Source organism: Conger conger, chromosome 10, assembly GCF_963514075.1.
Source record: "Conger conger chromosome 10, fConCon1.1, whole genome shotgun sequence".
Classification (NCBI taxonomy): domain Eukaryota; kingdom Metazoa; phylum Chordata; class Actinopteri; order Anguilliformes; family Congridae; genus Conger; species Conger conger.
In genome coordinates this window covers 27,180,061-27,194,443 of record NC_083769.1, presented here as the reverse complement: position 1 = coordinate 27,194,443, position 14,383 = coordinate 27,180,061, and the positions used below count along the sequence as shown (strand labels likewise).

At 42.1% G+C, this 14,383-nt stretch overlaps 2 protein-coding genes across 2 annotated transcripts in view; one reads left to right on the top strand and one right to left on the bottom strand.

Annotated features, from left to right (window-relative positions):
* The first annotated feature begins 892 nt into the window (after positions 1-892).
* Positions 893-4,958, top strand: LOC133138493 (PAK4-inhibitor inka2-like). Its single transcript, XM_061257297.1, has 3 exons — positions 893-1,000; positions 1,113-1,158; positions 3,903-4,958. Exons 2-3 carry the CDS (start codon positions 1,156-1,158, stop codon positions 4,824-4,826), a joined length of 927 nt encoding a protein of 308 aa, XP_061113281.1. The 5' UTR covers positions 893-1,000; positions 1,113-1,155; the 3' UTR covers positions 4,827-4,958.
* Positions 4,959-5,434: 476 nt separating this feature from the next.
* uba7 (ubiquitin-like modifier activating enzyme 7) overlaps positions 5,435-14,383 on the bottom strand; it is a 61,057-nt gene continuing 52,108 nt past the window's right edge. Inside the window, exons 24-25 of the mRNA XM_061257296.1 lie at positions 11,467-11,555; positions 5,435-8,479 (exon numbers count right to left, since the gene is read on the bottom strand). Of these exons, the coding sequence (XP_061113280.1) occupies positions 8,347-8,479; positions 11,467-11,555 (222 nt within the window). The 3' untranslated portion in view covers positions 5,435-8,346. The remainder of the gene's footprint in view (positions 8,480-11,466; positions 11,556-14,383) is intronic.

Genomic DNA, 14,383 nt, shown 5'->3' with positions numbered 1-14,383 from the left:
AAATTACCACACACACCTAAAACGTGCCTACGTCAGAGTGGATATTTCATTCTAGGGAACTGAACTTGAGGAACATCCAGTTTGAAAAAAAATAAATTAAATAGCAGCTTCTGCTTACCACGTCGTTTTTAATGTTATAATGTTAATAGAAATAGCCTATAACAAGGAGATAACTGAAATGGGTTTTTAAACTAGGTTTTGTGTTATATTACTGTTGTTTTGAAAATCACCATTATTCGAGGCCCTTCAGATCTTGTAGACCCTACTGTACCCCGGGATAACATTAACATGTTTTCAGATATGTTTGTTTAACCATCGATGTTGATAGCCTAGTTCTTTTTATAAAATGAGGTTCCACCAATATATTGACAACATAGCCTACATTGCAATGCAAGTAGCTAGGCTACATGTATGAACAAAATGTTTTTTAATTAGAACATCCAGTTTTTTCTAGCATTCTAATGCAATCTCATCAAATGGCGACTATTCGTACAATGCATCTTAAGGAAAATACTGTTTTGGCATTATATTAATAAATGTTTTTCTTTAAAATAAGTCTGTTAGGTAATATTAATGATTTAAGAGTTCATAAAGCAACCTGACATTTAATTTAATTCACTGTGGAATAATGGCACATACTAAATGCTTTGAAACATGGTATTTTGGAACATGGTATGCCGTCCGACAAATGTTCGTCTCAGATCCCGAAATATGAAATTGTAAATAGAGGTGTGTTTTCCATTCGGACGTAAGAGGTGCAAAAAGTTGTGTTTTTGCAATCTCGGATTTCAATCGCGTTCCTATAGGCTGATTCAGTGATGCACCTCTCTGACTGGCTGCCGTACGTAGGCTGGAAATAAGACGCTGACAAAACCGCTGCACGCAGCCCACAGCTGCACATTGGCAATTAAAAAGCATCGGAGGGTGATCGTGAATGAAATCACGGTGAAGTTTGCCGACTGGATTACTTGTTTTTCTGGACAGCTAATTACACATCGATGTAAGTATCTGAAATTACGTAGCCTACTATTTCAGCTTGTACAATATATTATGTTGGATTTAAAATAACCAAGATTATTTTTGACATTATATGTTTAATCTCCTTTCTTTAGGAATGATAAACCGATAGTGGCTTTGACACATTAAGAACGACAAATGGTAAGCTTTTATTTTATTTTTTATAATTCATGTATGTGACTACATGGCGTGGTTAAATTATGTAACTTTATTACAGCATCCAAATAACAGTACAATAAAGACCGTGCCTCTTCGGGTGTTTTCTGGACTGAGTGTCACTGTTATTAAGGGGATGAAAATTGTGCTCTTCTAGCATTTAGCAGAGCATCTGGATTCTGGAGTCAAACCTCAAAGCTGCTCTAAAAATAAGTGTCCTGTCCACTGATTTATTGATAAATGAGATGTTTGATTGGCATGGGCAAAGTAGTAATAAACGCAGAACGTTGTTCTGTCCAAATGTTTGGTTTAACGGTGACGTAGAGTGCAATAGTTGGAAAAAACTTTAGTCCAGTTGGAGCAAGAAACATTGTTTTTCAATGACATCAGTCTTATACTTGTGAAACTATTTTGCATAATATTTGATATAGGACAGCACAGAGTTTAGATTTTGCGTTCATTTAATCCCAACAGAGTCCAAGAGGGATCAATTGTACTCAGAGTATAAATTACCCTTTCAGAGTACATTTAAGGCAGAACATTTTACTGTATAAATTACACATATTCATAGCACAGAACCTTTAAGTAAAACTTTGCAGACAAAAAACTGAAGGAAATAATAATAAATTATTTATAGTCATTTATAGTCATCATCTGAAAATGTGGTGGAGCAGTATTGTTTGGATTAATCCTGTCAGTGAGTTGCATGGTGACCTTGGAGCACTGTAATTGTATGTGTGTATCAGCCATGATGCAGCCTTGATGTATTATCTCTTTAACTGCAAGCAGGAGTTCTCAAGGTGCAGGTAAAATGAACAGCAGTGCAATTAATAGCAAATAATACAAGCACATAGAAGGGCAGGGGAAACAGCTGCTGTAAGGGAACAGACTGTTACAAAGCTACCCAGAAGTAAATGGTGTAACTAGAACCTGTGTACTGCTGTCTAATATGAACATACAGTTCTGACAGTGTGTGAGATTCTCCCATGTCTTCCCACCATTTCGTTCTGAGAGAAACTATTTTCAGGGCAGCTGTGAGGTATTTATTTTGTGCTTTTATTTGTGTGCTTCATATGTGTGTGTATGAGTGTGTGTATCTGTGTAGGGGCTATTAAGTATTCTGAAAGGTGTGTAAACATAATTAGAAACAGGAAGCAGCTACAGTTGCATTGTAAAAGAAGGCAAAACAGATGACATCACTCTAAAAATGTAAAAGGATCTTTTCTTGTGCGTGTGGTCGTCTACCGCACTTTTACAATTTTGCAGCAATCAAAGCTACAGTTACAGCACTGCAATTTCAAGTAAACACTTTTTCAAAGAGCTTGCTATACTAATGTACTAAAGTGGTGATTAACCTATATTCTCCTTGGCAATGTTGTGGCATGCTTGTCTGTCTCACTCAGCTGCAGCAAGAATACACCAATCAGGCAAATCATTATATTTCCAGTCAGGTCCTGTTTGTAGTTATGTAACTGCATAATTGTTTAGATATTACATATGACACAGGAATATATAATGACAATAAATTTGGTCCATATATACTTGGACTATAGACCAGAACAGGCCACAATATTTCTGCTTAACTTTATTGTAGTACTACAGGCCCTCTCCAAATAGTCTGCATTGCTTGTTAATATGGGTATGGTTAGGGTTAGAACACAAGATAAAATCTGAAATTGTGACCACTGCTTTGTGAGTCATACTTCTTTGAGCTTCGGTCCTCATTGTTGAAGCTTGAGAATGTCGCTTCATGGTGAGCAATTTGAACCAATCGGCACCACTTCCTGTGTGTGTCAGGGTAAAGGAAGTGACTTCTCAAGCTCTTTCAGGTTTCATCATTCCAGCTCCTCAGACTTCCTTTATTTCATCTTGAGAAGGCACAGAGGCCATTTCCCTGACATCCTGTTCCCACAATCCCTGCAGGTGTTAATGTTAATACCTAATGCTTAATGTTTTGTTGTTAACACCTGACAAATTTATTTTGATAAATCGTCTGTGTATTTCATAAATGCACAGGCCTTATTCCTTTATGTTCATCATGAAAACAACATGATGTTACTTCTACATTTTGAATGGTGGCTACGTGAATGCATTGCCTTTGATGTGGGCAGTGGTTATTCCTGGTGGACTGTAGGAGCAGGATGAGGTGCTGTGGAGGTATTTCAGTGCAGCAGTAGGAATGGCATGGTTGATCAGGCCTCTGTGTAATTTGTGAGGCTGGTGATTATTATTGTGGTGTAAGTTTACTTCCTGGGAGAGAGAAGGTGCTATTCCAGCAGACAATAGGGATTCTGCATCAGCCACAGTCTCCATACAAGCTTGGGCCTGCTGGAGAAGCCAGCTCTGGCGGCCAGAGGCAGACAGGAACTCGGGCCGTGATCACCACAGTTTGCGCTGTGGAAGAGAGAACAAAGAAGGGAGAACTCTCTGATTTGTAGTGCTTCTATTTTTATTACCATAAAAGATTTAGTAAAGGATCAATGCTAGTTTTATTGTCTACTGCACTGTGAAATGTGTAATTAACTTCATACGGGCTTTGAAGGGAATGTGTCATGCGTCTTTTGTGAGAGACCCACAACGCCATTTTACGGGACCCACAAGAAGTGATGTGATGTGATCTTTCCAAAGAACAAAGACAATACCGCCATGTTAATTCCTACAATAACTCAACAGGCAGAATCCGCGTGTGTGTGTGTGCCTGTGTATCTGACCGCTCTGCTCTCCCACAGCTGTGCCTGAGAGAGTCGGGAGACTGCCTCCGGGAGCAGATGCAGTGCATGATGAGGTCCCTGCAGGACCTGAAGCAGATCCGGGGGGGCTGCGGGCCCCCGAGCCGGCCCCTGGCAGCAGTGCGGCCCTGCCAGAGGGCCCCGGCCCGCGAGCGACTCACCCGCCTGCGCATCTCGGACGCCAGCGAGGCCAGCACCTACGACTCGGCCTGCTGCCTGGCCAGCCCCATGGAGGAGGACGAGGACGAGGAGGAGGAGCGCGCGGAGCGGCTGGCGCTGGGCTCCCCCAGCAGCGAGAAGAGCGTGGACTTTGATTCTGGGTACTCGGAGGCCTCGTGGCAGGACGAAGGCGTGGTGCTGCGGAGGACCAGGAATGTCCGAGTGTCCTCCAGCGCCTGCCTCCGCACCAATCGGGGGTCCGCCGGAAGGGTGCGCCCCAAATCTACCTCGGACGCTTGTCTGGAGCGCTGGACCTCCTTCGAGGCCAGCGACCCCGAGGACTGGACCACGTCCCTCTTGACCCGAGGGCGGAACCGTCAGCCTCTGGTGCTGGGGGACAACAGCTTCGCCGACCTCATCAAGAACTGGATGGATCTCCCCGATTGTCCCGATCCAGCGGAACCAAAGCCCAACGTGGGCCGGCGCGTAGCCAAGGACTTTTTGGTCAACTTGAGACGGAAATTTGCGGGAATGTCAAAAACTGTGGAGTGCCAGGCGAAATCGGATTCCTCTCGGGGACACAGGACTGCTGCTTCCCCAAAACGTCTCTCCTGCCCTGTGGGCTTCCAGCCCCCGCCCCCGTTCTTCCACCAGTCCCACACAGGCCTACATGAACTGGGGACGGACTTCTACCAGTTCACTGCACTGATGAAGACAGGCAGTCGGCAGCCAATAATCTGCAATGACATTATTGGGTACATCTGACTGATGCCATGGTGATGAACTCTTTTCAGTTTTGTGCATGGACACTGTTTCATAAATGTTATTATTTTTTATAGGTGGTGTATATAATGATACTGTATATTTGTTGATACAATAAAATGTGTTTTTCATAAATGGAAATAGAAAATGCATTTCTTGGGAAAAGCAACTAATTCATATTTAAGGGATATTCAATACCAAATCCTGGGAATATGTGGAAAAACAGTGAAATCATCCCTTGTCAACACTAACTCTGCAAAAGTAAATCCAACTGGCAGAAATTCTTTCCAGATATTTGATTTGCATTATTGAAAGAAAAGGATTTGGAGCAGCCGTAGTCTATGAACAATGGTGTCCAGATAGATTAAATATAAAGAGTTTCTAAATAATTCTGAAACCTTAAATCTGTGAAGGTGGACAAAAATACTGGCAGACCTGACCCTCACTTAATTACTTGCATTTTCCAATGAGTAAAATAGGGGCTTTAATGGCCTGTCGTGGTCATAAAAATGTAATGCCGGGTTTTCCCCTCCATTTTGTTCCTATTGCATGTCAGTTAAGAGGGGCCCCACAAATGACAGGACTCAAATGATAGGAAACATAACATCACAGCATTGGAAGTCTCTTTAATATACCTAAGCTATTGCTACCTTCATCAGAGCATTGACCGACCGATCTGTGGATATCGGATATGAAACAACTGTAGCAACAGAAAAGATGAACAAGTCAGCAACAACCTTCCCATGGGGCAGTGCTGGTAGCTAGAAAAACTGCTCTGTATGCACAGGAAACAGGAGGAATAAAAACACAGAAAACCCCATAACCAAACTCAAGCTAGAGCTAAAGGTCAAAAACAATGGCTGTGTATGAGTATTCCCTGGCAAGATTTCCCACACATTTCCCAAACATCAGTGAAATAGCTCTTATAAACAAATGGACTAATTGTATTATCATTATGGTGACATTAGTGAACACACACAATCACAGGCAGAAAGAGAAACAAACTACGAGCAGGAAGTTGTGAATATTGGTATTTTCTCAAATCAGCATGAACAAAAACATGCCAAAATGCAGTTGGGAATAAGGGGATTTTGAGTCATTCTGCTCCATGTGTACCACTGACTCTCGCTCTGTGGTGGGTTTAAAATGTCTCTTGAAGAACAGAAAACAAGGTCGAGAAGAGGGAGGAAGGCCATGTCAACACGTCCCCTGTGATTGCAGCAGCATGAGGCTGATGAGCTAATGGCCATTCCCAGGGGAGTGCAGCCATAGACCAGCTGTGTCCAGATGGTTAAGAATCCAGAGATGGTTGATTTGAAAACTTTATCCATATCCTTGTCTTAAACACTGTGCTCCACCGTGCCTTAACATCATAACTGGCAGCCAACAAACATGCACACACATGTGGAAGAGTACTTACTGTTCATTTCAGTTTCATGGAAAACAAAAAAACTATTTGTTTATATTATTTCAGCACCTGCTCTATATCTGTGTATAATATGTGACTCTGGTAATTAAAGGATAATGGTTTTTGAAGTAAACAGGAAAATGTTTCTGATCAATTATGCTTTTAATTTAATCACAGCGGAGAATAAGGACAACAACATGTAGGCCAATTGCATAGCATGCAGTTTCTCTTAGGGGGATGAGGGATAGTACCACAATAGTTCCCTTCAGACAACCCAATGGCTTAGAGAGGACAGTGAAAGCCAGAGGCTCATGATAAATGTATCCCTTATCACACCAAAACGTGTTTCACAACATTAGAATTCGATTAGGAAACAACTAACAGATTAAAAGCACAGCTTGCAAGCCATCCATTTTGATAATAACTGTGGATGAGTCAGAGTGGGAACTTATAAGAAAATGTCAGCAGGGACACCACAGAAGTTCCACAGAAGTTCCACAGAACTCTCTGGAATTCCCAAGCTTACAGCATAAGTCTGAAAGTATTCGAACATAGCTGCAGAAAAGAATGAGTCTTTTTGAAAAGTAAGTAATAATTCATGAAAGTCCCGTGGATTTATGGAATAGGCATCTGTGCTGCCAATCCAGACAGGACAGAGACGAGGAGACAAACAACTTGCTCTGTTCTCCACTTCCTGAAAATGTGGACTAACACAAAGAGAAGGAAAGGGAGCTATGCATTAGAAAGCATGGCAGAGGGAACGGAGTGAGTGCACTCCAGGCTAAATGCCAATAACAAATGAGAACTGTAACCAACCAGCGGGGACACAGAATGAAAAAAACCATGCAAAGACACCCGCTGTGGTTAACTGAATCATCATTGTTCACATTTCACTTTTCATCACACCTTTACCATTATTAGTAGCTCACTCTAACAGCTGCAAATAAAATGTGGATGCAGACACTACAGTACATTTTACTTGGCAGACGCTTTTATCCGAAGTGACGTACAATAAGTGAATACCGAAAGTCATTGGAATGCAAACACAGGTCAGATAAAGCTCAATTCTACACAAAGAGTTATCTTTACATTTTACATTTTTGTCATTTGGCAGATGCTTTTAATCCAAAGTCAAAGTCAAAGCATCACATTTATAACTAGGAAAATTCTAAACATATAGTCGCCATCATAAGTGCAAATGTTTTTTGTTTTTGTTTTTTGGGTTAGACAAGGAGGATAGGGATATCAGAAAGGGGGGGCGGGGGAAATCAGGAGGGAGGACTAAGGTAGAGTTTGAAAAGGTGTGTTTTGAGTCTGTGTCGAAATAGGGGGAGGGATTCTGCTGTCCTGACAGTGGTAGGCAAGTCATACCACCACTGAGGAACCAGAACAGAAAACAGGCGTCAACGTGCAGCTCGACCGCCAGGTGCACGTAGAGAGGGAACCATAATGCGACCAGAGCTGGCAGACCGGAGTGGTCTAGCAGGGGAGTAGGGAGTGATCAAGGATTGTATGTAAGGTGGGGCAGTCCCCTTAGTAGCCTGAAATGCCAACACTAGGGCCTTGAATCGGATGCGTGCGGCAATAGGAAGCCAGTGGAGGCCAATGAGAAGCGGGGTGACATGAGCCGACCTGGGCTGACTGGTGATCAGGCGGGCTGCAGCATTCTGGACCAGCTGGAGGGGCTTGATGGCACACACTGGGAGACCGGCTAGGAGGGAGTTGCAGTAATCTTTAGCCATGTATATCAAGTCTCCCTTACCCAAAAAAGTTTTGGCTAGGTTTTAAGGCTAAACCAGTAAGCCATGCCTAAGTCTTAAGATAGAAATGAGGCATGAATACACTATAATTCAGTTTAATAATAATAAAGTGCATGATTTTTCATTCCTGGATTGTAAACCACAACCATCCAAAAGGCCAAAGTATAGAAATTTCGTGCAAAAATAATGCAGATTGGTAAATTCAGTAATAATCATTAAGAAAACACAGATGTATTTGTAATTCACAGTTAAAAGCTAATCAAAGGTTAATCAAAGGTTGACTGAAGCTGCTGTTTGGATCCTCATGGTGATGCCTCTTCCTTCAGGTCCTCGTGGTGGCTGAGCCTGGCTGACTTCATCTGAAGCGGTATCGGATGGGTAGATCTGCGTCATCGTCCTCTTCTTCAGCGAATGCGGCAAAGAACTCCAGGACCTGCTGGTGCGGAGGGATCTCAGCTCTGGTAACGGTGCGCACCACATCGGACACACTGTGGACACACAAACACATTTACACAAATGTCTATCCAAAGACTTGTTTTATATTGTGTGAGAAATCAATGACTGACATGCACCGATGAACAATGAGTCAATGTGCACAGTATTTATGTTTAAATAGTTTATATTTGAGTATTCATTGACAACAATAGTGATTCTGGCTTCAATTAAATTAACCCTGAAACCATTGCACATTGCATACAGGTGAGCAAAGTAATTAAGACGTCTGAGAGTTGCAGAGAATCACAGGAAGTAGCTGCAAAGGGAGCTTGCTCTCCACACTCCTTTCAGGGCTCAGTTCTTTAGGGCCCTGGTGGTCCCTGGAGAGGGAGATGTATACACAGAGCCCCGGAGGAAACGGCCTGTGCCTCAGGAAGAGGATGGGGGGACAGGCTCAGAGAGGGGGAGCAGTGAAGGCTTTGCTGGAGGTGGGGGTTGGAGGGGCAGGTCAGGATGTTTTGACAAATATCACCGTCTCCCCTGGATTCCCTGAAGGGTTCACTACAGTCTTTCCCCCCGAAACGTCAGGTACGCAGAGAGTGGAGTTTATGGATGGGCAGAATTGCCTCCAGGCTTGTGTCCGTCAGTGAAGAGGCAGCTCAGTCTCTCAGCATGGGGATTCGGTTCCTGGCCAATCACAAAAGCCATTTCCCAGAGGTGGATATTCTCTTGTCCAGCCTTGTAATATGTCTCACCATGTTTCCATCCCAAAATCACACGTCACACAATTTTGGGGTAGGATGGTCCTTGAATTTGCCCAGCTGTCAGGTTACAGCATTGGTCCATATACTGTAGAGGGACTTATCAGTGCAGTGTCTGTTTATTCTGCAAGTTTCTATCAGGTGAAATCCATGGAAGATTATTATTATTATTATTATTATTATTTTTTTTTGATCATTTTCTTTTTAAATCACTCTTTTTGACAAATCTTTCTGAAACAGTTCTTGCATGATCAGAACAACTGCACATTCCCATAGTATATGCTGACATAACTGAGTGACCTTCATTGTTCATAAGAACGTTAAATTAATTTCTATGTGACTGAATGACAGTTTATAAAAGGTTGAGTGATTAGCACACAGACAACCAACCGTAGCTCAACCGTGGTGAAATGAATGCTTTCGTCAGGGACAGGTCAATGTAATGATCTGTGACAGTGTCGGGACTGTGAGAATTTTTTTCTCAGCTTAGTGACATCCATGCGGGGTGAGTCACTGCTTGTCTGTTATAGCCTGGGGTCCGAAAGCAGTCTCTACCACTCTGGTAACATGCCAAGCTCTCGTGACCCACAGCTCCATTTGTCTTGCAGGAATGCAAACGAGCGAGGGAAGATGGCCGCCACGCAGGTATTATAGCAGCAGGCCAAGTCTCCACGTGTGAAGGAATGCGAGTTGATGGAGCTGATCCCAGCTCCACAAGCTTCCCTCCCCCAAACACCCCACTGCTCACTGCTGAAAACCTGCAGCCTCTCACACCTTTGCCAGCTGTACTCGCTGAAGTATGGGAAGTGGCCATGACGAGGTGTAGAAAGAAAGGAGAGTGTAGAGATCCAACAGAAGTCCCAGAGGACCCCATTTGTCCAGAGCTGTTTGATGAGATGAGACTCCCAACCTTCCTGTTAACCGCCAACTAAACAAGCTGACTACTGAGATAAGGCGTGCAGACAGGTAGCAGATACACTTTTGAGTACATTTAAGTGAGACACGAAATAGTACAGCATTGATTGTATAGCAGTGTGAAGAGCTGAGGAACCTGTCAGTCAGCCGTACCCTCCAGGAGAATAACACATCTTCTGCAGTGTGACAATGTGTAATATATATGCTCAATAAATAATAATAAAAAATACATTCCTCATTCAATCCCTAACAAAATCAAATTTGTTTAACAGCAAGTTTTTGCTAGTGCTTTTAAAACTGTTTTTAGTGATTACATAGATATGAACAACTTATATCATAACAGCTGACAGGAGATTAAATCCGGTTGATAATTCTGTTTAGACTACCAATACTTCCTAACATGAACTCTAACACTAAGAACGGTGGTTTTGATGAAGGTTTAGCCAGATTACAAGTGCCTGATTTGACTGAAACCTGTGACGAGAGTTGAGCAGCCTTGCTTTATTTCATGATATATTTTAAACATGTTTTTATCTGTTTTTAATATTGTTGTTCAAACAAGCAGTTCTTAACTGCCTACATTTTCTCTAAGACTAACTGAATAGCTACAAAGATAAATAAATGTCATACAATAGTGTAATGATGCATCGTTGTACTGATTTATATAATCTCTGATACAAATATTTTTCTGACGTTCTGCTGTGTAGAGAAATGGCTAAAGGAAGACCCTAGGCGTTATTGGGCACCGTGGTTATTAAAATGCTCTCTGACCAGGGCTGGAATCAGTTACCTCTATGTCTGGACATGTAGACACCTGAACAGTTCTGGTAGGCAGTAGACACATCCCCTGTGTTAATGGTCAGTGTGAGGTAGATATGCGTGAATGTTTCAGGTATGCAATATGTGCCAGATGGACATATTAAAATGCTACGTGGTGTGTCAGGTAGACATATGTGAACATTGAGATAAGTGGTGTGTATCAGGTAGACATCTGTGGACGTTCGGGTAAGTGCTGTGTATCAGGTAGACATGTGTTGTCCGTTCAGGTGGGAGGTGTGAATCTCTGTAATTATCGTTCACCTAGATGCACATGAATAGAGTCCTAGGAGATTATGTGGCCCCTCATTCAGCCATGGCTTTTCAGCACAGATGAAAAGCAGGAAAAGGATTGCAGGGTAGATATGGGACAATGGCTGTACAGCATACCTGCCAACTGCCTCCAATCAAGTCAAGTGAGAGTTTACAAAAGAGCCAGTTGGGTATGACAATGCAGTGATCACTGGTGGAGTCCTACTTCTAGAAAAGAGTTTAGGGATTGAAAGGGCAGCCATCATTTCAATAGAGAAATTAAGGACACACTGTACCTTTGTTCCAGTCTTTCCTCGTTGGAGCCAGTGCGGTACAGAGTGGCAGGTCCATAATACAAGTCGATTATCTCCAAATTGTACTCTTGCTGAAATAGACATAAGATTGCATGTACGGGACAGTTCAAATTTTTGCAGCAGTCCTATCCTGAAGACACAGCCAGTGATGGATATTCCCGACGTGCCAGTTTCACAGATACAGAAAAGGCCTAGTTCTCGAAAATTTTTATTTTGAAATGGAGGTTCTCCATACAAAACTCTATTTAGTCCAGGACTAAGGGTAATCTGTGCCTGTGAAACTGGCCCTTGGGGTTTTTTGAAGAATTATAAGTAACTACTGACTAATATACTTTCAATCTGTGACAAGTGTAATATTGACAATAACCAAGAGACGACAATTACACAGATAGTGTCAGAATATGGCCTCAAACAAATGAGCGGATCTTGTGACGTCAAAGACGAGAATAAATCTGGAGTAGCAGGAGAGACCTTGTTTTGGCCAATTAGGAAGCCTGGGAAGGAATAAACATGCTGGCTTGCTTTTGTTCTCAGCAGATGGCTGCGCACAATAGCAAAGCTCGAAGTTAATTACATATAGACACCGTCTGAACAAACGCACATAATTTTGGTTAAGATTCTTCTTCTTTGAGAACAGGTAAAAGACCTCCATGTTGGGGAGCTACGGTGGAAGAGAGGGTGAACACAGCAGAGAGTGAGGGTGTGGGTGTGGAGAATGGGGGCGTGTGGAGACAAGCCTCGGAGACAGCAGTCAGACAAATGCTCTGCCCGTCTGAGCCGGGTAAACCACGCTTTCCTTTACCTGAGATGGTCTCAGCATGAGTGAGCTCCTTCAGAGGTGAGAGCCTGGAGCAGCTTCACTTAACAGCTCTAGGTTTATTCCCTGAATAAAAATAAATGTTCATTTGGGTCCGATAATCAATTAGAAATGAGCCTTAAGTGTTCTGTGAAAATATATTGCTGTACAATATATTCACCCAAGTATGGCTCCTGGCTTTATATTTTGAAACTTCTGGAAAAATGCTTCAGTTGCTGCTTAATAAGGGTTGTGAGTTATATGGATCTGCTGCAAAAGAACAATTACCATGACATTGGTAAAAGGGTAGCAATTTAATAGTTATTAGTTATTATGTGCCTCACATGCCAAATAAAATTATAATTAATAATTGTATAAATTATATTCATTCAAAATATATCTGAATGTGTAAAAAATGCATAAATATGTATTCATTTTGACATAAAAGGCAAAGTATTTCACTACACTGAACTCTGGGTGAACTCTAAAACACATCTATGCCTGCTGTATTATCCCACACACAGACACACACGAGAGCCACTAAGTAAGCCGGTAGTGATGAACGCAGTCTCTAGGCTCCTATATAATGTTTCTCTCCTTAATCAAAGCCACATGAAAGGATGACTGGTGAAAGAAAAACAGAAATAGGTACAGCCCACCCAATATTGCTCCTGCTGTTCTTGCCCAATCAGAGTGCTAAAGTACTTAACCCAACCAATTAGTGTGCTTCAGCCAGCTCAGCTCAACTCAGATATATCAGGACCACACTGTCTACCAATCCAGGGTTCATGGCTATGCAGGCTATAATCCCACTGACCCCTTGGATGATTGCTGTTTCAGCCCATAGCAAATTCATGCCAATGAGCCAGTGACACTCAACATGGTTAATCCTGAGATGGCATTCAGTTTTGTCTGACAGATTGGCATTGAAAAAGAAGGCACTCCAGTCTCCAGCCAAGGAGACAAGCAACAATCTGTAGAGCCACCCAGATTTGTACCCAATCGGGCCAGTTCCACAAAGCAGGATTACTGAGTCAGCCGGACCCTGCCAAAATCTGGAGCATGAACTGAAGTAAGAATTTTCTTTACTTTGTGCGGTTATCTGCTAATTTAGTGATTCTGTTTTGCAGAAAAGGGCCTAGACCCTGCCCCTGAAATTCTGGCCACATCAGACACCCACCATCAGTCAATAAATCAATCAATCTACAACTTTTGTCCCAGTCAAGTGACCTTTGCACAATTATGAAGATTGTTTCCTGTACTGCAGAAAACTCGATACCAAGGATGATATGAAATATGAAAACAAAACTGTGAAATAGCATTCATGTTCATGGTCCTGTTGGAAATTTTGACAAATAAATTAAACCTCATGCAGAAAAATGTACCAATGTGTGTTTGCTCCTTCCCAGTTCTGTCCAATCCAGCTAGTCTAGGCAGAAATTCAGTCCATCTCAGCATGAATCCCAGCCAACTCCACAGTCAAACCTGCCATTTCTCACCAAAGCCATCTCTAAAAATATGGCATTGCCCTTGTGGACATGGAATATACTGCAATATATTATAAATATGTTGGTTTTCCAACAATATAATAAAGAACACATTTACCAGCAGTCTATTTAAAAAATATATATCACAGTACTTGACTGAGCCCATGGATTGTGAAGTTAAATATGAATGAATATTTACAAATATTTTCAGTATATTACATTTCTCTAAGGGTGTATATAGACTAGTTCAAAATTTGTTTTCTCATAATAAGCCTCCATATTGAACAGGCTGTTCAGGGTTATTGGAGGACTTTTGTGTATACATACAAATGTCAGACATGTTTAAGAGGGACCGTACAATGTAGAATATGTGTGTAAAGAACAGTATGTCAGGGGACATACCCAGATCAGTTATGCATGCCAGTGCATCAGCATTTGCTCAGTCTAAATTAGCTACATAACCATAATGGGATTTCTGGAATGTAGTTTAAATTCTACCCTAAAGAAGGACCAATACATTCCCCACACAAGCCTTCTGTTCTGCCTTTGCTGAAAGAATCTGCACCTCAGTCATGCTTGTGAAGTGAAAGAGTCCTTTTGTGGGGAGTCCCTTAAG